The following is a 24,914-nucleotide window of genomic DNA, read 5'->3' as shown; positions in this document are numbered from 1 at the left end:
TGGTTCTCCACAACAGTGGCCTGGCTTCAACAAGCCACTTTATCATTAAACATTGGAAGTTTCAACAGATGGGAGTTCCACCCTGGAGTACTCTTTTATTCACTTTGTAACAATGAACAGAAATGATGACCCTGGCACAAGTGACAGTTTCCATTGTAGGCCATTGAGAAATGTTTAGAGAATTATATGAATTTAATATTTTAATGGCCTCCTAGTAACTTATCTCATGAACACTCATTTTTGAACTTAGTGTGAAAAAAGCAACAATTTATAGATATTAATGATATTGAAGGAGATGTTGTGGGAAATGTCACAGAAGGTATTTTAAGACTCTTTCTGGGTTACTTATGATTCTTTGAAAAGTAAGGCTAATTAGTCATTTATGAGTGAAGCATTGCTACATCTCTTGGCAATCCTCTTGTCCATGTCCAACATTGGCCTTGAATGCAGGGGTAGAACTTATTCTGTTCATTGAGAGTCTGTCTACCAACACCAGCTACACCTCAACCACAATCCCCCCCACACCTCACCCATGCCACCAGTGGGGAAATGGTGGGAGCCCCATTTTGTTTCTCCCAGGAATGGGCTGATGTTATTGACATTCAACTAGGCAGCATCAGGCTTCCCACATGATCAAAGCTCCAGTCGAGTGGAAATCTTGCTCCCAGAATTGGCAGCTAATCAGAGGCTGGCAGCTCTCCAGTACCAGCAGCATTGCAGAGCCAGTGTGTGTTGCCAGTCATACTCTGAGACATTACAAAACATCAGGGAATCTCTGGAGATTGGATGGGGTGGGGATTGCATGTAGTGGATTGTTTGTAAGGGAGATCAATTGCAAGGGCAAGGGAAAGACAAGGGGTCGGACATTTAAACTGTTGCAATCAGTGAGGATTGAGTCCTGGGGAAATTATTATAATTAAAGGCTGACAATGCCTTAGAACTGATTACCTGCATTCTATGGTCTTTTAAGAAGTGGTTACAGAGTGAGTAGATGCAATGTGTATGATCTTCCAAATTTCCCAAAATCCTGGAAAAGTCCTGGCAAACTGGAAAATCACAAACGTCAATTCTCTATTTGACAAATGAGGGTGACAGAACACAAGATCCTATCTGCCAGTTAGCACACCATTTGTCATAAAGAGAATTGTTCAAAGCCATTATGCAATCAGACAGAGTCAACCTAGTTTTGTGCAAGAGAATCCATGTTTAACTAATTTATTGGCATTCTTTAAGTAAGTAACAAGCAAGGTGGATCAAGGAGATGTGATGTGTTTTCAGGAGTTATGTGATAGCATGCCACATCAAAGGTTACTGCATAAAATAGAGGAATGGTTAGGTAAGAGGGAGAAAAGAGTTGGGATAAATAGATCTCCTTTTTCAATGGAAAGTTGTGCTAGTACAGTGCTACAGAAATTAGTGTAGTGCTGGAACAGCACAGCAGGTCAGGCAGCATCCGAGGACCAGGAAAATCGACGTTTCGGGCAAAAGCCCTTCATCAGCTTTTGCCCAAAACGTTGAATCTCCTGCTCCTCAGATGCTGCCTGACCTGCTGTGCTCTTCCAGCACTACTCTAATCTCGACTCTAATCTCCAGCATCTGCAGTACCCACTTTCGCTTACAGAAATTAGTAATGGACATCACTATTTATGATCTATATCAATTACCTTGATGAAGGGACCAAAAGTGGCTAATTTCACTGAAGACACACAGCCAAGTAGAAAAGTGTGGGGGTAAGCTGTCAAAAGGACACAACGGATACAAACAGATTAATTGAGTGAATAAAAATTTGGCAGATGGAATATAACGCAAGGGTTAATGTGAACTTGTCAACTTTTGCAGGAAGGATGCATTAGCAGTTGACATGTTTAAATGGAGAGAAATTGCAAAACAATATGGCGCAAAGAGATTTGGGTGTCCTGTTACAGATATCACAAGAAGAAACATGAGGGTGCAGCAAGTTGATTAAGAAGACAAATGGAATGTTGATGTTTATTAAAGGGGAATTACGTATAAAAGGGGAGACGTGTTGCCACAATGGTAGTGTCATCATGTGTCAGCATCTGGAGTACAGTGTATAGCTTTGGCCTCCCAACTTAAGAAATGTTGAAAATGCCGTACAATTGTTCAAAGAAGGTTCACACAACCGATTTCCAGAATGATGGCATTTACTTATACAGTTTGGTTTATATCCATTGGAGTTTAGAAGAATGACAGGTTATTTTATATATGATTCTGAGGAGACAGGGTGGATGCTGAGAGGATGCTACTCTTGTAGCCAACTCTGGATCTAAAGGACATTGTTAAAAAATTCTGAGTTTCCCATCGGCTACAAGAGTGGGTCAGAGGCTAGGAACACTCCTACAGTGTGGGTGCAGGTCATTCGACCCATCGAATCCACACCGACCCTCTGAAGAACATCCCACCCAGACCCACCCACCCCCTACCCAATCCCTGTAACCCTGCATTTCCCATGGCCAATCCACCTAATCTGCACACCTTTGGACTGTGGGAGGAATCCAGAGCACCCAGAGGAAACTCACACAGACATGGGGAGAAGATGCGAATTCCACACAGACAGTAGCCTGGTTTGGAGTTAAACCCAGTGTTCTTGGTACTGTGAGGCAGCAGTGCTAACTACTGAGCCATCATAACTCTTGGTGACCACATTCACAAGCATCCACTCAGTCCACCACCAACGCTCAGCTGCTGCAATGTATACCATCTATAAGATGCGCTGCAGAAATTCATGAAAGAACCTTTGACAGCACCTTCCAAACCCACACCAACTCCATCTAGATGGACAAGGACAGAAGAAACACCACGGTCTGCAAGTTCCTCTCCAAGCCACCTCTATCCTGATTTGGAAATATATCACCATTCCTTTACTGACATTGGGTCAAAATCCTGGAATTCTTTCCCTAAGATCAACCTACACCACATGGACTGCAGCCGGTCAAGAAGGCAATTCACCGCCAGCTTCTCAAGGATAACTTGGCCCATCAGTGACACCCATGTCCTACAAGTGAATAAAAAAAGTTAAGGCAGAGTGAGAGTCATGAGTCTGTTGAATTCTCCTCCACAGAGACCAATGGAGGTTGGGTCATTGAAATCATTCAAGGTTGAGCGAGAAGAGTTCTTGATCAACTGGGGTGGAGGGAGGGGGTCAAAGATTAAAGGGGGCAGGCTAGAAAGAGATTTTTAAGTTACAATCAGACTAGCCACAATGGTATAGTAGAGCAGAGCTGGCTCAGCAGGCTCAGTGACCCACTCCAGGTCCTAACTCTTATGTTCTTCAGTGTTACTTTTCAGCAGCTGAAAGCTTCCTTGTGCTGGCTCCCTCAGCTGGGCATGGAATGCCTGATAAGAAGAAAAATCCCCACACTGAGGCCACAGGAAAACTCAAACAGAAATTGCTGTAAAAGCTCAGCAGGTCTGGCAGCATCGATGAAGAGAAATCAGAGTTAACGTTTCGGGTCCGGTGACCTTTCCTCAACAGGGTTTGCTGGACAGCTTTCCAGGGGCACAGCAAACTAGTGCGAGACCCAAAAAAGTCCCCAAGCCATTATTAAATCCCAGTGGGCTCAAGGATAATTGGCTTTAAGTGGTCATAAATGAACTATTTAACTGACAGGGTTCCATCAGTATATGGGATTCCCACATCAGGCCTTGGCTGACATTCAGTACAGCTTTCCTACTGCCAAGAATCACGTGCAGATATTCCAGCCAGATTTTCCTAGCACCCACCATCATGCCCGTTCCAGTAAATTTATCCCCAGGTCTTTGAAAAGCAAAGTTGTCTAGCATGCAGAAATAATGATAGTCCTGGAAGTCTGTGTTATGAGGTATCCTTAATGGTCTCAACTATCTGAAATATTAGTATGCACAATAATGATCCTGGTAGTTCTACAGGCCTTTTATAAACTGCTATAGCTGCCTGTGTTTGCAGTTCCTACCAGACATCATTAGCTAGGAATGACCAGCTTGCCTAGACATTCACAATTCATGTTGAACTTCTTAAAATTGTCTGCCGGAAAACTGTGTACATCCAACATTTTGAAATCAGCATCAATAGCCTTTTATTGTCAGGAAGAAGAAAATATGTCCATAAATTTTTAAAGAACATTGACATCCAATTTAGCAAAATTTTCAAACAGGTTCAGCTTGAAGCTGAAAACTTTGCTGGAACAGGATGCTACCTCTATGAAAATCCATTTCTTTTTCAAGCCAGTTCTAAAGATACTGACCAGGATTCTGATGAAACAACATGGATCTCACCAACTGTTCAATGCACAGTGAGGAAGCCCCTCAGTTCTATGGAGAAGGCAAAATAGAAGGGCCCTTCAGAAGGTGAGTGAAGATGGAATGCAGAGTGCGGCTTGTGGGTGGGATGGGGATTTGCAAGCAAGGGTATACAGACATGATTTTCAGCAGATTGCCTGATCATAATGGACACCTCTAGAAATAGGACAGTAAATTCAACAAGCCATGAGGACACTATTCATTCCTCAGGTACTACTGAATTATTGGGTGGGAGCCAATGGATGTTAATTGATTCATTAATAAGCTAAATCCATTGTCAGCCTCTGACAACCACTCATCAGGCCCCTTTCACTCTTTGGCAGCATGCTGGCTCAGTGGTTAGCATTACTGCTTCACAATGCCAGGGGCCCAGGGTTCAATTCCAGCCTTGGGTGACTGTGTGAAGTTTGCATGTTTTTCTATATATTTGTGGTTTTCCTCCAGGTGCTCCAGTTGCCTACTGCAGTCCAAACATGTGCACATTAGGTGGATTGGCCATGCTAAATTGCATAGTGTCTAGGGATGTGTAGACTAGATGGATCAGCCATGAGAAATGCAGGGTTACTGTATAGGGTGGCAGGCTGGATTTGAATGGGATGTTTGTCAGAAGGTTGGTGCAGACCTGATGGCCCGTCACTGTAGGGGTTTTATGATTCTACGAATGAATCAAGGAGACTGATGTGGGTCCTTTTGTGATTCGTTTTTTTCCCAATTGCTATGTTTCCCACAGCAAGTGGGCTGCATATGAATAGTACTCACCACTACCAGGATATCCCAGGATTCCTGGTGCCGATGCTATGTTTAAAAGGCTGTTCTGCCACTAATCAAGGACTGGCAGCCGGAGATGCCCAGCACAGTTGGAATCGCCCCCACCAGCAGAGGAAGCCAAGACATCGAACCCTGCCAGCCTGCTGCCACCTAGGTCACCGGAGACTCAACAATGCAGGGAAATGCCTAACAGTCTTGGAAAAATGTCAATGATCTTCTCCACTCTGTGGAAATCAATAAAGTGCGTTGGGGATTTAATGAGATGCAACTGCATGGAAATAAGTGAAACACCATTCAAGGGCATGATGCTAAAGTTCATTAAAATGCTGAGGAGATGCTAAACCTCAACACTAACATCTAATTCTTTTCACTCTCTCCTGATGTTTTCACTTCTCTCGCCAATGGTCAAACTACACCACAGAGGGTAAGATTCCACCCAATGTAACAAAATAACTGAGGTTATGTACAAAGTTTGTGATCTAGAATAAGTCATCAGTCTTTATTTGCCTCATCTTCTCCCAAAGGAATGATTTTTTTTCTAGAATAAGCCTAGGGGTGGGAATACTGCCCATGGGGAGAGAAGAGGATGAGGTTTAAAAGTCATGAAAGTAAACATAAAGTTGGAACTTCTATTCAGCTTGTCATAATAGTTTCAATACATTAAAAATGGCAGCAGTGGGAAAGTGAGTTTTCTGACTGCTCTTGAGCATACATAAATGGCATAGGTCTTCAGTGTTCTCACAAGCGAATGGTGAAAATAAGTTATTTAACTCAATGCTGTCAGTTAATAATTCCCTTTGGCAAAGCACCATTCCTGACAGGGTATCTAGAATGTTTGCTTAACACTGCAACAGCTTCAATTGTTGGTTCTCTCGCTACATTGCTTAAGAGTTACAGCATTGTATTACCTATAATTAATAGTGAAAAATTCAATAACATGCATTAAATAATAATGCCTTGGTCAGTTTACGTAATAGTACTATTCAATGCTGAATCGAAATTGTGTTGGTTCGCATACATCTTCTCAATAATTTACAAAGATATAAACTAGCAACATTAGATTCAATACTGAGTTTCTCAGACTCTTAAGTGTTGCATTATTCACATTGAAGAATTCAGCATATCTGATTTCTTAGATCAACAACCATGGCAAACTTTGTTCATCAAAAAAAAAAGCAAAGTCCACAAAAGTATCAAAATATTAGTGCAATCCCATGAAATAGGCTCAAAATTACACAAATAAACAGAATTATTTATTTCATAAAGTTTTTAAAAACTTGAATATGGATACATTTTAATTGGTGTCAGGATATTATATAAAAGTGTGAATACAGTTTCCTCCTACACAATGTGAAATGTGATCTTGTTATATACAGTAAATTATACAAGAGCAATTGATTTCTAATGCATTAGTGGAAATAATTTAGTTGTGCTTTGCATGGATGGTAATATTTGAAACAGAAATATTTACAATATATAAAATCCAGCATTGCTACATAATTAAAGCTCTGTCTAGTGTTCAGTTATTGCTTGTCTTTGAAAAGCACCCCCACTTATAAGCAACATACAACCGAACATTGAAAATCAGTGATTAGCTGAAAACAAGATACCCAGTCCTTAAACTGACAATCAAATATTATTTCAAAACAATATGAACTGATAGCAAGTAGCTATCCACTAAAATCTGAGCAATCAAAGTTATGATTCACAAACTAATGTATGCAACATCAGTCTATCAAATTGCTCAGGTAACTTTGCAGTTGCAAAGAAATAAAGTTCATAACAGAATCACATAGAAAAATAATATGGTTAGGACTTGCTAACACGTCTCCATATTACTTACCTTCTAAACCCTCCAGTTAAAGTCACATTGACATCAGGTCTGTAGTCATGGATGGTGGTTTCTATAATTTGAGCTACAGCTTCTGCCTCTGATCTTGTTACAGCATTATTGATGTCTTCGTAGTGCAAAAAACCTAAAGAGGGAAAAGTTTTGTTAAGCACTTTAGTGTGTGGCTGCAACTGGCAAATTAAACCATAGTTAAAGTCAAACACATCAACCCTTAAGTTTTAGACTCTGGGTAGTTTTATTTTACATCACCACAGGAGAAGACATCCTCAAGCAGATTAGAATGCATAGAGAAACAGAGTTGAGGAATAAATTTGATGATATTGGTTTATCATTCAGACAAGGATTCTAAAAATTCCAAGCTGAATGCACAAATCTGGAAATTCATGTCCAGGTATGTTAAAATTCATTATTGCCAGTCAGCCTTGGAAGGGATTGTTCTTATGCCAATAATAGATGTAATATATGATGGACTAATTCCAAGAATTTCACTAAATTCCAAAATCCTAGTTCCAATTCCATACAGATTAGTACAACCCATAGTTTCTAGGCTGTGTTTGGTGACATGGCAACTACAGAACGCACATGTCTGTATGTGCAGTTCCTGCGATGTCAAAGCAGCGAATGAAAAAAAGAGTTCTGATTATTGAATAGATTTGTCAAAAAGCAGCAGTATTTCAGTGTAGTTTTCTATAGATTAGAGTACCTTATTAGTCGCAGTAGAAGTAACCCAAATGGCAGTCACTAAACTCTGATTTCAAGATTACATTTTGTTGCCTGTTATTTTCCCGAGTGACACATGTGCTTACACTGCATTAGAATTTTGCAAACTCTCATTGTGGTGTGCAGCGTTATTTCGTTAGGCTGAAAGAACTGATCACCTGTATTGACGGACAGGCTGGAGATCAGAACAGCCAGAGGTTGCAAAACCATGCAGCAAGAGGTTAAGAAAGAACCACAAGAGCTCGGCGCAGAAATTTCAAAAGCCTTGAAGGCAAGTTTTGAAACTGAATTGAATATAGCACAAAAATGTGTGTTCAAATTTACAGTGCAAGGCGAAAAAGAGCAGATTGATAGATAGGTGACTGCATTAACATAGCTCTCAGAATCCTGTGAATTCAGGCACCTGAAAGGTGATTGTATTAAAGGTAGGATTATTTTAGACCAAGTGATCCTGCAATAACAGTATGGCTGTTAAGAGAAGAGAGTAGGCTCTCAAAGAACACATAAGCATATGCAAAAGCTCTGAGCTTGTGATCAACAGCTAACACACATATATGAAAATAGATGAGCTTGTCCATTATGTGTAAAAACAGTCCAATTCTGTGCCCGACATTGATAAGCAGTGCAGATCTGTTCACAATCTTGAAAAGCAATCTAGACCTTTCAAGTGCAAAAATATGGAAAGCAACAAGAATTATCTGTGAAAAGGTCAGCATAAAAGATCAAGGTTAACAGATAAGTTGTGGCTATTTAAAGCAAATGCCCAACATGAAGAAAAAACAGCATTTTAACTGCAAGAAGCTAAATCGCTTTGCACAGAACTGCAAAGAATGTAAACAAAAGCTGTAAAGCCTATCAAGATGATTACTCCAGAGATTCTGACAAATCAAGCATTGATATTATAGAGATGTCAGACAACAATTTTGGACAATTCAACACATACCTTAAAGCAGGTTAGCAACTTCAAATTTGATGTCAGAAAATTGGTTTGTAACAATTGCATTGAAGGATAGTAGAACAAAAGAAATGAATTGCCAGAGAGACAAAGTTGTGTCCCACACATTATGATCTTCACAGACGTGTGTAAAATTAGACCAGATGTCAACCCAGAATGAAACTCTGCAAGGTGAAGCTGAGGCCTTGTGAAGGAATGAAGTTTACCACAAGAGGACAAATTAGTCTCAGAGCCCAACACAATTACAAGACTGATGGTCTGGAATTCCTGACAAAACTAGAGTCAATCATTTCAGCAGAAGCTAGTCAAAAAATTGGACCAGTAATCCCAAATTTGTCAGTCGAGATTTATTGCTACCAGGTCACTTTATCCGATGAATAGTTAAATAAACGATGTGACAGAGAAACAAAGCAACCTTGATGCTGTAGTCAAGAAAATCAAAAGGATTGCTTTTCTGGACACAACTAATATATCTAAAGGAAAGGCGATAAAGACAACAGAAAAAAATCTGCAGATTCAGCTCAGATGATTTTGAAGCAAAACCAGAGAGCAAGTTATTCCAAATAACAGAAGCAGGAGAAAGAAAAAGCCTTTTGACTGATAAAAGATGGGCTAACTAGAATAACAAACAATTTTGAAAATATATGTGAACAGTTTGCATAGTGCATAATTTGGGTAACTCATAGTGTAAATGGTAGTACAAGCAAATTTGATTTCTTTTGAAGGGTTTTTCAAGGTGGAGATCACATTAATGTGGTTCCTAGTTATGTGACCTCTGCCAGGAGGCACTCAATGTAAGCAGTCATCTTACAACCTGTTCAATAAAAGCATAGTACACACAAAACTGGTGTCCTGGGACTTTGTAATAACCTCAGAGTGCATGTTGCCAGAGACAAATAGGGGATCATTGTGAGCTTGTGGGAGCTCCATAACTCAGCCCCAGTCAGCTCCCCTTCTCTAGTGAGTGACCAGGACTTGGGGTCTAGAATCATAGAGACCCTACAATGTGGAAACAGGCCATTTGGCACAAGTCCACACCAACTCTATGCAGAGTAACCCACACAGATACATTCCATTACCTTACTACTCTACATTTACCCCTGACTAATGAACTTAACCTACACATCCCTGACAACACTATGGGCAATTTAGCTGAGCCAATTCACCAAACATGCACATCTTTGGACTGTGGGATGAAACCCACGCAGACATAGGGAGAATGTACAAATTCCACACAGAGTCGCCCGAGGCTAAAATTGAACTCGCGTCCCTGGCGGTGTGAAGCAGCTGTGCTAACCACTGAGCCACCGTACCGCCCCTTACTCTGTCTTTCTCCAGCTCTCCTTATACAACAAAAAGTAGCAGTAGGTTTATTCATTGTACATACTGCTTGAAGCAGTGTGATGAGAAGTAAGGTGGATTTGACACTTTTGTTAGTTCAGCCTGTGGAAAGAGCCTTGGGCTGAAAGTTGCCTGGCAACAGCTTTGGGTTTTGCTTCCAGTTTGCTACAGACCTGTGAGTGAGGCATTTGAAAACAGACTGCCAAGAAGTCTGCAGCAAAAGACAGCTCTCTTTAGCCTGAAAAACAAAAACCTACTAGTTGTCAAAGAAGAGCCTGTAAAGAAACCTACACCAAAGACACATCTCTGCCCTGGGGTGGGGGAAAAAGTCCTCACAGTGATGGAGAAGTTAACCAGGAAACAATTTCTCTCTCTGAGTAAAGGACAACATTCGAAAAGACTCTGAAAGGTGAAGTGGTAACTCAGTAAGGACCTGGAGTCTAACTGATTGGTTACTGGGCAATAACATGATCATAGTCAGCAGAAAGCTACCAAGTACTGTGGAGAACGTCACCTATTCCACTCTTGTGATTTGGAATCTTGATCCATGGGACTTTTCCATTTTGTCTGCGTTTGTTTTTGCCGCCCATATCATTGCCGCAGAGCTGTAAATCTTGCCTCTTCCTAATTGTGCTCGAATGCATGGGCATTTGCTTTTAAATGAGATACAGTTTAAGTTGGTGTAGCAGTGGTTAATAACCATTTTGCCACTTATCAGAGAATAAGATCGTTCATAATGAATAAATCTTTTTGCTCATTGATGAAACCTGATGAGATTGTCTTAGCTAGCAATCAAAGTCAAACAAATTAACCACTTTGATGATTTAATTGTACAATTACTCTATTTCAATATAATTAGCAATATCAGTATAATTTAATGTATTGCTATGCTGCAAGTTACATTAAAATGTTACAGGTTGAAACAGAAATTCCACAATGAGAAGATGTAACCACCATGTTAATTTAGAGACAAAGAGAAGATTCCACAATATTCTGGTGAGGTGAGTCTTCTGTTTACATCTCCTACCCCACCTCAGCCCCCGAGTCAATTTCCCAGGTTGAGATAATTTTAAAGACATGACTTGAAACACCACACAGAAGTCAACCAGAAAAATCATGACACACTGCAGTGCTTCCAATACAGAATCACTTCCAAAAAAAGGGCCGGACAGACAAAATAGAAAATTTATTTGAAGGCCTCTGCTGATACTAAGATTTACACAGATAAAGGTTTGGGACAGAAACAGAGGCCCTCACTCCTCTTCAGAAGAATCATGGAGCTATCCAGCCAGCAGCCCAGCCCAGAGCCATCTGCACCTAGGAATTCATGGAGAGCAACAGTAACCACAGTGATTGGCACAGAAACAGTCCTGGAACTGAGGCTCAGCCAATCTGTATATCTACTGGGCAGGAATGGGGGATTGTTCAGGAGTGGTCCTGCCAATTTGGGGAGGAAAATTGAAGTCAGGTGATGGTAATTTTGAGCAGGATCATGGAATCCTAGCACAACCGGTGAGTAATACCAATGAAAATCATGATATGAATTCAGTCCTATACAGTTTGGACACAATTTTTACCTTTGCTTCTTAGTTTCACATATGTACAGCATGGAAATACCTGAGAAATAAAAGGCAATTAGAAGTACAATTATGTATAACTTTTTTAACCATGAAGTTATGACAGCGGAGAATAATTGAACAATATACAATTCCAGACATTACCTGCCTTCTGCATTTTGGTAAATTTCAAATCCTTGGATGCTTTTACTTCCTCTAGTGTGCGAAATCCTTGTACGTACCATTTATCGGCAGTCTTCAATCCCACACCAAAGACACTGGTGAATAGCTACGATTAAATAAATGGTTGGCTGAATATATATACTCTGCCATGCATCATCATTGTACTACACATTCATTGCTTTCACTTTGACAGTGATTTTTAAACAATTACATCAAAACATTATCGGGAGACAAAAAGCTTTAAACAAAAATGCAACCTTTATCTGATAAGGTTTTACTAAATTAAAATAAATAGCTCTTATAACCCTGTTCATGCTACTTTCTAAACTAAATTCCCAAAGTTTTGTTTTGCATATAAATTAACCACAGTGATAAGAAATATTAATTGCTAAAGTCTTCCTGATTTGCTTGCATGTATCCATCTTTATGCTGTATTAGTCTTAATAGCTACATAACGTGGCTAATGCTAAAAAGCATATACAAGTGGATTAGACTGAACACAATACATACATTTTTAAAACTTCAAACTAGATCCCAAACTTTCTATCTGTGGACAGGTGGCAGGCCTGCTATAGGAAGCAGATTCTCACTTGAATAGTTTATTGACCTCAGACATTTCACACTTAACTTGTCTTATGTATTCAACCTCGATAACTTTGAGGTTGTCAAATCTCGATTCCTTACAGCTTGGGAGGCAGGGTGAGGTTGTGGGTCAGAAAGAGTAGGGATAGTCCACCAAGTTATCCACTTGCCAAGCACTGAACTCCCAACCCCACCATTGAGATAACACCTCGCCCAGACCACAGTCAAAGATTCCTCACTTCTGGGATCTGACCATATCCTCTCCTCTGGATTGAGAATCAAACTACTTCAGTCCTTCTGTCTCCTCCCAATAACTGGACCCCACACATTCTCACCAAAAAAAGCAGCAGGTTAATTTTTTTCTGCAGTGTGATGCTGGAAAAGCACAGCAGGTCAGACAGCATCTGAGGTGCAGGAAAAAGCCCTTCATCAGGAATGAGGCTGGGAGCCTTGGGGGTGGAGAGATAAATGGGGCTCCTCTGTACCTAGCATTTGAAATTTTCACCCTGGGAAAAAAATATCTTCAACTATCCACCTTAGCCATGCCTTTCATAATTTTATACATTTCTATCAGGTCGTCCCTCAGCCTCTGATGCTGTACTGTAAACAATCTAGTTTTGTCCAACCTCTCCTGATAGCTAATGCATTCCATTCCAGGCAACCTCCTGGTTTTGCACCCTCTCCAAAGCCTCCACATCCTCCAACAGTGTGGTGATCAGAACTGCACACAATATTCCAAATGTGGCCTAAATTAAATTTTATATAGCTGCATTGTGACCTGCCAACTTCTCTACTCAAAGTCCTGGCCAATGAAGGCAAACATGCCGTACACTTTCTTCACTACCTTATCCACTTGCGTTGCTACTTTCAGGGAGCTTTGGACTTGCACCCCAAGATCCTTCTGTATATCAATGTGCCCAAGGGTCCTATCATTTACTGTATATTTTTCTCTTGCATTTGACCTTCCAAAATGCATCATTTCACACTTGCCCAGATTAAACTTCATCTGCCATTTCTCTACCCAACTTTCCAACTAATCTATATTCTGATGTACCTGTTGATAACCTTCCTCACTATCCATAACTCCACCAATTTTTGTATCATCTGTAAACTTACTAATCAGGCCACCTATATTTTCATCCGAATCATTTGTAAATATTACAATTTTTCCGTTCAACTGAATCCTGAGGCTTAGGAGAGGATGCAAAACTAGGATGTTGCCTGGGTTGGAATGCATTAGCTATCAGGAGAGGTTGGACAAAACTGGATTGTTTACGATACAGCATCAGAGGCTGAGGGACGACCTGATAGAAATGTATAAAGTTATGAAGGGCATGGCTAAGATGGGCAGTTGTACAGAGGTGAATATTACAGATATTCCAGCACTGTTCCTTGTGAAACACCACTGGTCACACACCTCCAGTCAGAAAAACACTTCTCCACAACTACCCTCTGTCTTCTATGATCAAGCTAATTTTGTATACAATTTGCCAACTCACTATGGATTCCTTGTAACTTAATCTTCCAACATCATCCCTTTGCCTGAGAAGGCTCATGCAGCATGTCTCAATGACTACTGCCCAGTGGCCCTAACTTCAGGGGTCATGAAGTGCTTTGAAAGGCCGGTCGTGGCATTAATCAACTACAGCCTCTCCACCCACTCCAATTTGCCTATCGAACCAACAGGTCCATGTCAGATGCCATATCACTTGCCCTTAACACTTCCCTAGAACATCTTGACACCAAGAACAGCTACGTAAGAATCCTACTCATTGACTATAGTTCAGCTTTCAACACTATTATCCCCTAGAGACTGATTACTAAACTTAGTGATCCCGGACTAAGTCACACTCTCTGCAACTGGATCCTCAGTTTTCTGACCCACAGGCCACAATCAGTGAAGACTGGGGACAATATTTCATCTTCACCAACGCCCAACACTGGAGCCCCCAAGGGGTGCATACTCAACATTGGAGCCCCCAAGGGGTGCGTACTCACTGCACACCCATGACTATGTCGCCAAATACCAGACTAATGCCATTTACAAGTTCGTTGATGACACCACCATAGTTGGTCGAATCTCAGATGGTGATGGAACAGATTACAGATGGGTGGTAGAAGACCTGAAAAAATGGTGCACTGAGAATAACCTAGCTCTCAATGCCGGCAAAACCAAGAAACTTTCGGTGGGATGTTACTTATGCCCCCCTATACATTAACAGCACAGAGGTGGAATAAGTGGAGAGTGTCAAACTCCTGGGAGTGGTCATCAATATAAGCTTTCTTGGACTCTTCATGTGGATGCACTGGTTACAAAGGCCCAGCATCTCTTCTTCATTAGACAGCTGAGAAAATTTGGCATGATGGTGAATATACTGGCTAACTTTTATAGGTGTGCCATTGAGAGCATTCTGTCTGGATGTATTATTACCTGGTATGGCAACTGTACCATTCAAGATCAAAGACGGTTACAGAGAGTGGTGAACTCAGCCCGGGCAATCACAAAGTCCAACCTCCCATCTATAGAATCCATCTACCAGGCCCGCTGTCAAGGAAAGGCAGCCAGCATTCTCAAAAGATCCATCCCACCCTGGTAATGTTTTTCTACAACCTCCATCATTGGGGAGAAGGTAGAGAAGCTTGAACACATGCACCAGCCAATTTCAAGATAGTTTCTACGCTACTGTTGTTAAAATACTGAATGGACTCACAAACTCTTAGCATTTGCCTGTACTTGTGTTTTTGTTTTTGCCGCTGTTTGCCTATTATTTATTTATCTATGCTATTTAACTATGCGATCTGCCTGTATTGCTCGTAAGACAAAGCTTTTCACTGAGCCTCAGTACACGTGACAATTAATTCAAGTCAATTCGATTCTTCTGGACCAGCCTACCATAAGTGACCTGGTCAAATGCTTTACTAGTAAAACCCGTTTATCCAACATGCACTGCCCTACCCTAATCAATCATCTTTGTTACTTCCTCAAAAAACTCAAATCAAATTTGTGAGACAAGATGTCCCCTGCATAAAGCCATGCTGACTATCCTTAATAAGTCTACTCTTCTCCAAATGCAACTAAATCATGATCCTAAGAATTTTCTCCAATAATTTCCTAACCACTAACATAAGGGTCACCGGTCAATAATTTCCTTGACTATCTCAGTTGCCCTTCTTAAACAAAGGAATAAGATCTGCTAATCTCCAATATTCTGGAACTTTGCCTGTGGCTACAAAGGATACAAAGATCTCTGTCAAGGCTTATGGAATCTCCTCCCTTGCCTCCTTAGTATCCTAGGACAGATCCCATCAGGCTCTGAGGACTTATCTACTTTAATGTTTTTCAAGACACCCAACACCACCTTCTTCATCATATTGATGTTGCCCAGAGTATTGATGCACACCCCCAATCTTTCCATCATTAATGTCCTTATCTTACAACCATAACACATGTGGTCATTACACAATTTATCCATTACATACCCCATTCACTACAAATCCCATCTATTAAATGCTTTGACCATCATGCACAATGATCTTTACATAGCCTGACTGTTACACCCCTTATCCTCTAAGTGCTCTAACCAATACATACTCTGACTATTACATGTATTGTCTATTACACATGCTGTTCAATATACACAGTGGACATTTGTACATTCTGACCAATAATCACTCTGAATGTTACACTCTAGACTGAAACTTACTGTTTTTTTTGACTAAGTTCAAATTGTGTCAATCGTTTTGGAGAGATTCTCTCTTTATAGGCCTCATTGTATCTTACCAAAATCACGTATTACTTACCTGCCTCATCCCTATGACATCTCCCTACCTCCGATTCCTACCCCACTTTATCTTGCATCATTCACAGAATAACTGGTCACTCGGCAGATATCCCAGCATTCCCTTGACCTGCACCATCTTCAAAAGACCATAATATATCCCAATATGTGCTGTTAGTTTGGAGTTACCCTGAACATTTGCCCTGGACAAGGCAGTCAGGGGGTAATTGGCAACCTGATTTATGGGCAGTGTTATGGAGGTCCTTCTGGACAGGGTAATACAGATACTGGATTTCCTTTCCAGCCCCAGACCCAGCAGTGGAGGCCATGACACCACTCTGTGGCAGCCTGGTGTGCTATATGCCCATATTAAGGCTATATGCCCATAATTATAGAAAAAAGGTTAATATCCTTCTCCACTCCATCTTCTCTTGAATACCTTACAGTCACTCTATCTCTGTTACTATACTTACCTCCCACCAAGACCCATGCTCTACTCCTCTCTCTATTGCCTGCAACATCTCCCCACTCACCCTGAACCACCCCAAACCCCAGACACCACAAACCCTGCATGCCCTCTGGGCTGCTTACTCACTCGTTCAGGACACCTCCACACCTACACAAACAGTAAAAACTGTGTCATCTACTTTCATCTTTGGAATAGCTGCCTCTCTCACACTCCATGACGGAGTATGTTAACTATCGATCATATCACCCCTTATGAGGATAGAATTCTGACTCTGACCAAATAGTGCCTTGTCTGTTACTGGAGGCTTCCCTTGACTCACTGTGCCAAGACTCCCTGCCTTGGCTTGACTGAAGCCTCCTGACAATTATGACAACTTTCATGGCTTTGAGGCAGGTTTTGCTTCTAAGCTAAACAACATCTTAAGACAGCAGTAATATCAGCCTAGTGTCTCTGACTGATAGGGCCAAGTTCACAATGTCAATGCAGGACAGCGAGAAAGGTTACCTCAGAGTATAATGGGACCTGATTAGATGGGCCAATGGACTGAGGAGTGTTGGATGAAGTTTAATTTAGATAAATGTAAGGTGCTGCATTTTACAAAGGCAAATCAGCGCAGGACTTGTACACTTAATGGTAAGGTCCTGGGGAGTGTTGCTGTACAAACAGACCTTGGAGTACAGGCTGATAGTTCCTTGAAAATGGAGTCACAAGTGGATAGGAAGTGAAGAAGGCATTTGGTATGCTTTCCTCTATTGGTCAGAGTATTAAGTATATGAGTTGGGAGGTCATGTTGCAGCTGTATAGGACGCTAGTTAGGTCACTTTTGGAATATTGTGTGCAGTTCTGGTCTCCCTCCTATCGGAAGGATTTTGTGGAGTTTGAAAGGGTTCAGAAAACATTTACAAGGATATTTCCGCAGTTGGAGGTTTTGAGCTACAGGGAGAGGCTGAATGGACTGGGGTTATTTTGCCCTGAGCGTGGGAGGCTGAGAGGTGACCTTATAGAGGTTTATAAAATCATGAGGGGCACAGATAGGGTGAATAGACAAGATCTTTTCTCTGGGGTGGGGGAGTCCAGAACTAGAGGGCATAGATTTAAGGTGAGAAGGGAAATATTTAAAAGGGACCAAGGGGCAAAACTTTCATGTAAAAGGTGGTGTGCGTATAAAATGAGCTGCCAGAGGAAGTGGTGGAGACTGGCACAATTACAACATTTAAAAGGCATTTGGATGCGGAAGTGAGAAGGAAGGGTTTAGAGGAATATGGGCCAAGAGCTGGCAAATGGGACTAGATTAATTTAGGTCAGCATGGATGAGTTGGGCCAAAGAGTCTGTTTCCATGCTGTACACTGTATGAGTGAGATGCTCCTAATGTCGAGATGATCCTTACCAGAATTCTGATCGTATTCTGCAGCACACCTTGCCATAGACTACAATGCTCAGACCCTTAGATGATTCCACCCCTCTCACTATTACAAAATTTGCCCATTTAACAGTTTTCCTATTCCACACTTTGTCCTCTACATTCACACCCTGACAATAACACAGCATGATATCAGTACAGTCTAGCTCTCCCATGCTCTGACTTTACATACTTGCTCTAGACTCTACCAATACACACAACTATTACACATTCTGACAGTTCCCCCACCACCTCCCCCCCCCCCCCCCCTCCCCACCCCATTACATACACTAGCCATCACAGACATGGCAATTATACACTCATTCACCCTGATTGTTAAACACACTGACCATTACACATCCTGACTTTGACACGCCCTGATCTCTACACAACATTTTGCAGCCCGTGCAATAGACCCTTATTACTTTTCCTTAAAATCAAAATAGGCCAGAGAACATAAAGTTTAAAATGTCTCCACAATGTATCTGCACTAACTTTAAATGCTTTGGGCTTGATGTGCTGTCACCTCTTACATCTGCTTACCTTTCTTGCTTTGTACTTCTCATCACAGAGCAAATTCTCAACCTTTGAGCTAACTCCATCTTCCAGTATTTCCTGCATGAAAACATGAATTACGTTGTGATACACTTTGCAGGTTTCCATACCGTAGCCCAGATAACATATCTCACAGAGAGTTGGGGTTTTGTTGAGACAGCTGTCTTGAAGTTTATTAACAATGCTAACTATTTACACTGCTATGGTACAGACGTAAATAATCTGGGCTGTACTTTCTATTATTACTGCACATTATACACACACATACAGCTAACTGGCGGAACACACTCCGTTCATTACATTATATAGAGAGAGTGACTGAAGAAGATACTGTTGTATTGGACGTCACTTTTCATGTCACATACATGTCTGAAAGGCATAAGTCTGTCTGGTCTAGTATCTTACTTTGAACACATACCAAGACCCACCACATTTATACAAGCTGAAATTCTACAAAGGTGAATCAGTGTCACTGATTAGAAAAATTTGTTCAAACAAGCTACTTAATTAATGAATTAACTGTAATTGTCTCTACAGTAGGGAATTTGTACATCCCTTACTAATCCAATCACCCCGTGGCTCAACACTTTAACTCCCCCTCCCACTCCACCGAGGACATGCAGGTCCTTGGACTCCTCCACCGGCAGAACACAACTACACGACGGCTGGAGGAGGAGCGCCTCATCTTCCGCCTGGGAACCCTCCAACCACAAGGTATGAATTCAGATTTCTCCAGCTTCCTCATTTCCCCTCCCCCCACCTTGTCTCAGTCGGTTCCCTCAACTCAGCACCGCCCTCCTAACCTGCAATCCTCTTCCTGACCTCTCCGCCCCCACCCCACTCCGGCCTATCACCCTCACCTTGACCTCCTTCCACCTATCCCACCTCCATCGCCCCTCCCCCTAGTCCCTCCTCCCTACCTTTTATCTCAGCCTGCTTGGCTCTCTCTCTCTTATTCCTGATGAAGGGCTTATGCTCGAAACGTCGAATTCTCTATTCCTGAGATGCTGCCTAACCTGCTGTGCTTTGACCAGCAACACATTTGCAGCTAAGACTAAAAGAAGCTTAACTTCAGAGGCAAGTTGTAGTAAAATACTAAAAGCAAACCAAGTCTAAAAGAGGGGGTGGAGCCTTAAAACTGGAGCTACGCCATGTGGGTGTTGAGAGCAAGCACTTCATCACTCAAATAGTTTTGGAAATCTAGACTGTTTTTCCACTTAAATAAACTGTTGGGCCTGGATAAATGTCAAACTTCTAAACTGAAAGATTTTTAAAAATGTTTTATGTATACAAAAGCAAGGCATATAGATGGAGTTAGGTGGAGGGAGAGCTAATAGCTAATGGTAGAGCTTAAATGGTCTAACTCTGTAAGTATTCTCAGCCATTGTAAATTCACCGAAAATCATATTCATGCATATTTTTCCATCTGTGCAAGTTGCACCATTGAGGCCTTGAGGAAATTTTGGCATGCTTTTCATGCAGAGCTTGCCCTACCTAGTTTTGGAGGGAAAATTAATATTAACAAAGACATTGTAAAGTTATAAAGTCAATCATCTCCATTTCATGTGCTTGACATTAATCATAAAATGTATTAATTACTCTTACAGAAATTATTGTGATTAATTCAAAATTTCCTCTTCACAGTCTTGTACCTCAATTATGGCTCTTGTCTGGTCTCCAAAACAGGGTAGTCCCTCCAAGTTTGTCATTTTGCTTATTGTGAATGGAAGGGACTTTAACAAGGAAGTTGCTCTTGAAAATGCAACATAGGCGCCATCATTTTCATTAAACTCAAAATTTTCTGCCAAAATGTCCAGGGCATCCTGCAGAGAAAAAAATGTTTTAGAAATCGGCAACGCTACCTTGCAAAATACAAAGACACAGAGATAATTCACAGAATAACAGCATTTTGAAGTGAACCAACATTGATTTTTATGATTTTCCAAAAATCAAATTTGAGATTTCTAAGGAGAAATTGGGCCCAGTAGCATCCAGCTACAAGTTCCATACAGTTACATAACAGGGCCTGTAGATGCACTGTTTTCAGGCAAATGTTATTAGAATCAATATTGCTTACGGTGTTTATCCTCATGTATTGGATACAGATTGGGTGTACCTGGAGCAGGAAGATCATGATATTAAACGACATGAATGTTACTTTGATGTCAACATGACCATTTTAGACGTCAGTACTCCAGCTCACCCCCTCCCTTAGTCCCAAACATGCTTAAATGTAATTAAAGAGTAGAAAGGATTCCTATAATAATTCTATTGAAAGGAATTGTTAAAGTATTTTAGATTGCAAGGTGGTTGGTATTCTTTGTTGATTACTTTGATTCCACAAGTGTTAGGTGCTTTCTGCGTTTTAAGTTGAAAAGGTCCACAAGGGAGTAATATGATGGATGTTGAATGTGTTTTTGCTCTGATTTCAAGGCTTATGCACCAATCAGATTCCCCTACACAAATACACACCAGCAAGCATCCCATTGGATCAACTGTTGGGAAAACCCATCTGGTTCACTATGTCCTTTATGGAAGAAAATCAGCCATACTTTCCTGGTCTGGCCTACATGTCACTCCAGACTCCAGCAATGTGATTGACTCTTAGCTGCCCTCTGGCAATTAGGGGTGGGTAATAAAAGCTGACTTAGCCAGTCTCACCCATATCTTGCAAAATGCCATAAGTTGCAAAGAGCACAAAAAGCAGGAAATTCTGCTATAGGGGAATGAGAAAGAGAGGGAGCTATTCACAGTGTTCAGGAAGCAGTGTTCCTACCTGAATCTGAGTGAGGAATAATGATTGACAGAGATAATGGGGAAATGCGTGATGGGAGTGTGGTCATTTGTAGCTGGAAATAAGCGTCATCAATATTGTCGGCTTTAAGATCATGATCCAGCTAAATGCCTACTCACCTCATTGTCTTATCTGCACACTGCTTCCAGAGTTTACCCTCTAATTGGTGCCCCAAGTAAGATTGCATAAGTGAATGGCCACGAATCATCAGTAAAGTCGGGACCCACTTTTCATCACAGTCTCAGAAAATCTTCAAAAGTAGTGTTACTCCGTCCAGTACAAATTGAGAAATTAGAAATTCAGTCGGATTGGGTGGAAATAAATAACTGCAAGCTTGTCATTGATCAAAATGAAATATTTTCATTTTGAAATATCAAAAGTTTTTCTCACTTTTCTCTGGTTGATAATGGTAGAATGGGTTACAGATAAATTACAAAAATAAGTTGCCCTATCTGAAGTGTAAGGCTCTTTTCAGCATAATGACTACCATCAGTTCTCAAAACACCACTTTGTCATTCCAGTGATAAGCTAGTTATTTTAATAATCATTTTTTCCACACAATATCAAAGCCTGACATGGTGAACAATGCTAGAGAACCTTTTGATCTAACAGCAGGCAACTGTAAAACAAACATTTATCTTTCAATTCAGTCATGTTGCCATAAGAACACACAGCTGGAGTGCATGGTTATTGGAGTCACAACTCCAACAGTGTCCAGAATGAAAGCATTTGTTTAAAAATATTTGCAAAATTGTAAGATAAATTATTGAGCATATGTGTTTAATTTTCATAAATAGTTTTTGCTGTATTTATGCAATCTTCATAATACAATCATTGTGCTCGGTCCAACACAACTCTATCTTGGGACACATTAACTGGCTTTTAAAATAGACAACCACAAGTAACATCGCAGGTCATAATCATGTCTATACCTATGGTAGAAACTGCATGTCAAGGAGAGGTCTGTGATTTAATTGTCAACAACCAAAATGTCGTCTTGCACTTTCATCCTTTTTCATAAAGAGCTGTTCGTTACAACAATAGCACCTGGGCTTAACCAATTGCCAAGACAACAATTTTATGTGTTAGCCTATTTATGCATGGTTTCATTTTAGATATTCTGACTGTGTTATTTCCCAAATCAAACATTAGCCATCATGAGGAAATGTTTTTTTTGAGTCTTAACCATTTCTTAGTGACCTTATGTCTTTGGTGTCTTCATTAGGCAGGAACTAATTCTATGCCTGATTCATACTAATTTTGTTACAACTTTTCTCATTGTCTCAAACATTTTGAATGGCTATAATTAAACTATAAAGAACCTTTCATGAACTCAATCCCAAAGCTCTTCATGGCAAATTAAGTATTTAAGAAATGTGCTATAATGTAGACAGATAACTCATACACATGGTCCCATAAACAAAAAGAGATAATGGTCAGATAATTTTTTTTCAGTGATGTTGATTGTGAGATAAATATTGCCAAGGATAAAGTTCAAAGCACCCCCAATCTCTTTTTTTTTTAAACAGTCTTAGGATCTGTTCACCTAAGAGAGTAGGTATATCCTAGCTACTGTTTCGAGTTTGATCCAAAAGACAGCATCATAATCTGTGCAGTCCTCCTTTGATAATTCAGGGAAGTAACAGTTGAGATTATGAGCTCAAGTCTCTGTTATGGGAATTGAGCCCAAAGCCTTTCAAATCAGAGGTGTGAGCAATTTTGCACTGAGCACTTAACACTATTTTCCTCAAGAGAAATTTATGATGCTTTCATTACCATTAACTTGTATGAGGAATTACTTTTTAAATCCTGTCTCAGCTATGCTTTTCAGATAAAACAACTGTTCCTTTGCTTCCACGTCTGGAGAACAACATATCACTCAGGATATCTGAAGATTCCACTTCCCAAAGGAAATGGGGATGGCCACTCAATGTAACAGCTAAAGCTTGTGAATGTTTGATTAACTATAATACTGGAACTATCTCAACCATAGTGGGGTGTGACTTTCTCATATGTACTGCCCTGTTTACTTGGAGAATGAAGTAATAAACAGACAAGGAAAAAATTCGTCCAACAACTCAATTTTCTAGCTCACTTTGCAATAAGCAGTTAGCATTCCCAATCATAAGAAGCAGGAACCTTGCTCAAATATTTAAATTAGGATTTTTTGCAGGTCACAGTAGGATCTTATGCTGGATGAAGACTTACAGGCTTATGGTTGCCCACATATGTAAGATGTATGTCTGACCAGATGTTGTTGCCTTCCAAACCATCCAACAGAATGTTGACTACTGTGATCAGATAATTTCTTGCTGTACATTGCGCAAACTCATGAAGGGCCCTAAGTTAGTCACTCTTGGCTCGGAAAAGTGTCCAGTCTACCTAAAATTACTCCAGAAAGGTATCGCTAAAGTTTGAACAAGGTTGTAGGTAAGTTGTTTGAGGTGATTAGAAAAGATAAGATTTATGGACATTTAGAGTTTTGTGCGAGGAATAGCATGTTTCCCAGGCTTGATTGAGTCTTATGAGGAAGTTATCAAAAGATTACTGTTGGCAGAGCAGTAGACATTGTTTATTTGGATCTTTGTAAAGCCTTTGGGATTCAGGGTGAACATGCCAATTGGATACTTGGCTTAACGGCGGAAGACAGAGAGTGATGGTGGAGTATTACTTTTGGGACTGGAGGCCTGTAGCCAGTGGTGTACCACAGGGATCAGTCCTGGGTCCTCTTTTGTTTGTCATTTATATAAATGATTTTAATGAGAATGTAGAAGGCATGGTTAGTAAGGTTGTGGATGACACCAAAATTGGTTTCTAAGATTACAAAGGGATCTTGGTCAAATAGGATCAACTGAAAAATACCAGATGGAGTTCAATCTGGATAAATGCAAAATATTGCAACAAACGAGGGTAGTGCTTATACAATTAATGGTAAGGCCTTGGGCAGTATTCAGAAGTGTGGTACTGGAAAAGCAGAGCAGGTCAGACAGAATCTGAGGAGCAGCAGTGTTGATGTTTTGGGCATAAGCCCTTCATCAGGAATGTGGGGGTTGTTGAAGGGGGAAGGCAAGGTGGCTGAGAGATAAATGGGAGGGTGGTGGGGCTGGGGGGAAGGTAGCTAGGAAGGCGATAGGTAGATGAAGGTGGGGGGGTGATATGTCAGAGGAGAGGGTGGAGTGGATAGGTGGGAAGGAAGCTGGACAGGTAGGACAGTTCAAGAGGAAACTGGTGAAATTGACATTGATTCTATGTGGTTGGAGGGTCCCAAGGTGGAAGATGAGGCACCGGGTGACAGCGATTTGGTGGTGGAGGACGCCCAGGACTTGCATGTCCTTGGCATTGTGGGGGCGTGGGGAGTGATGTGTTCAGCCACAGGACTGTGGGTTTGTTCAGGGCGTCCCTCCAACCACACAGAATCAATGTCAATTTCACCAATTTAATCTCCCCTCCCTCCACCTTATACCAGTGCCAACCTTCCAACATGGCACCAGTCTCTTGAACTGTCCTACTTGTCCATCCTATTTCCACCCTAATCACTCCACCCTCTGCTCCAACCTATCATCATCAACCCCCACCATCATCTACCTATCACCTTCCTAGTTACCTTCCCCCCAGCTCCACCCTCCATCCATTTATCTCTCAGCCCCCTTGGGCACCTCCC

The 24,914-nt window shown here is 41.0% G+C and overlaps 1 protein-coding gene across 1 annotated transcript in view; it reads right to left on the bottom strand.

Moving 5' to 3' along the window:
* dntt (deoxynucleotidyltransferase, terminal) overlaps positions 1–24,914 on the bottom strand; it is a 268,384-nt gene that overhangs the window by 173,971 nt on the left and 69,499 nt on the right. Inside the window, exons 4-7 of the mRNA XM_060842390.1 lie at positions 20,112–20,282; positions 18,448–18,519; positions 11,657–11,780; positions 6,911–7,043 (exon numbers count right to left, since the gene is read on the bottom strand). Of these exons, the coding sequence (XP_060698373.1) occupies positions 6,911–7,043; positions 11,657–11,780; positions 18,448–18,519; positions 20,112–20,282 (500 nt within the window). The remainder of the gene's footprint in view (positions 1–6,910; positions 7,044–11,656; positions 11,781–18,447; positions 18,520–20,111; positions 20,283–24,914) is intronic.

This window comes from Hemiscyllium ocellatum, chromosome 22 (assembly GCF_020745735.1).
Source record: "Hemiscyllium ocellatum isolate sHemOce1 chromosome 22, sHemOce1.pat.X.cur, whole genome shotgun sequence".
Classification (NCBI taxonomy): Eukaryota; Metazoa; Chordata; class Chondrichthyes; order Orectolobiformes; family Hemiscylliidae; genus Hemiscyllium; species Hemiscyllium ocellatum.
The sequence above is the reverse complement of the archived record's forward strand: the minus strand, read 5'-3'. Positions and strand labels throughout refer to the sequence as shown.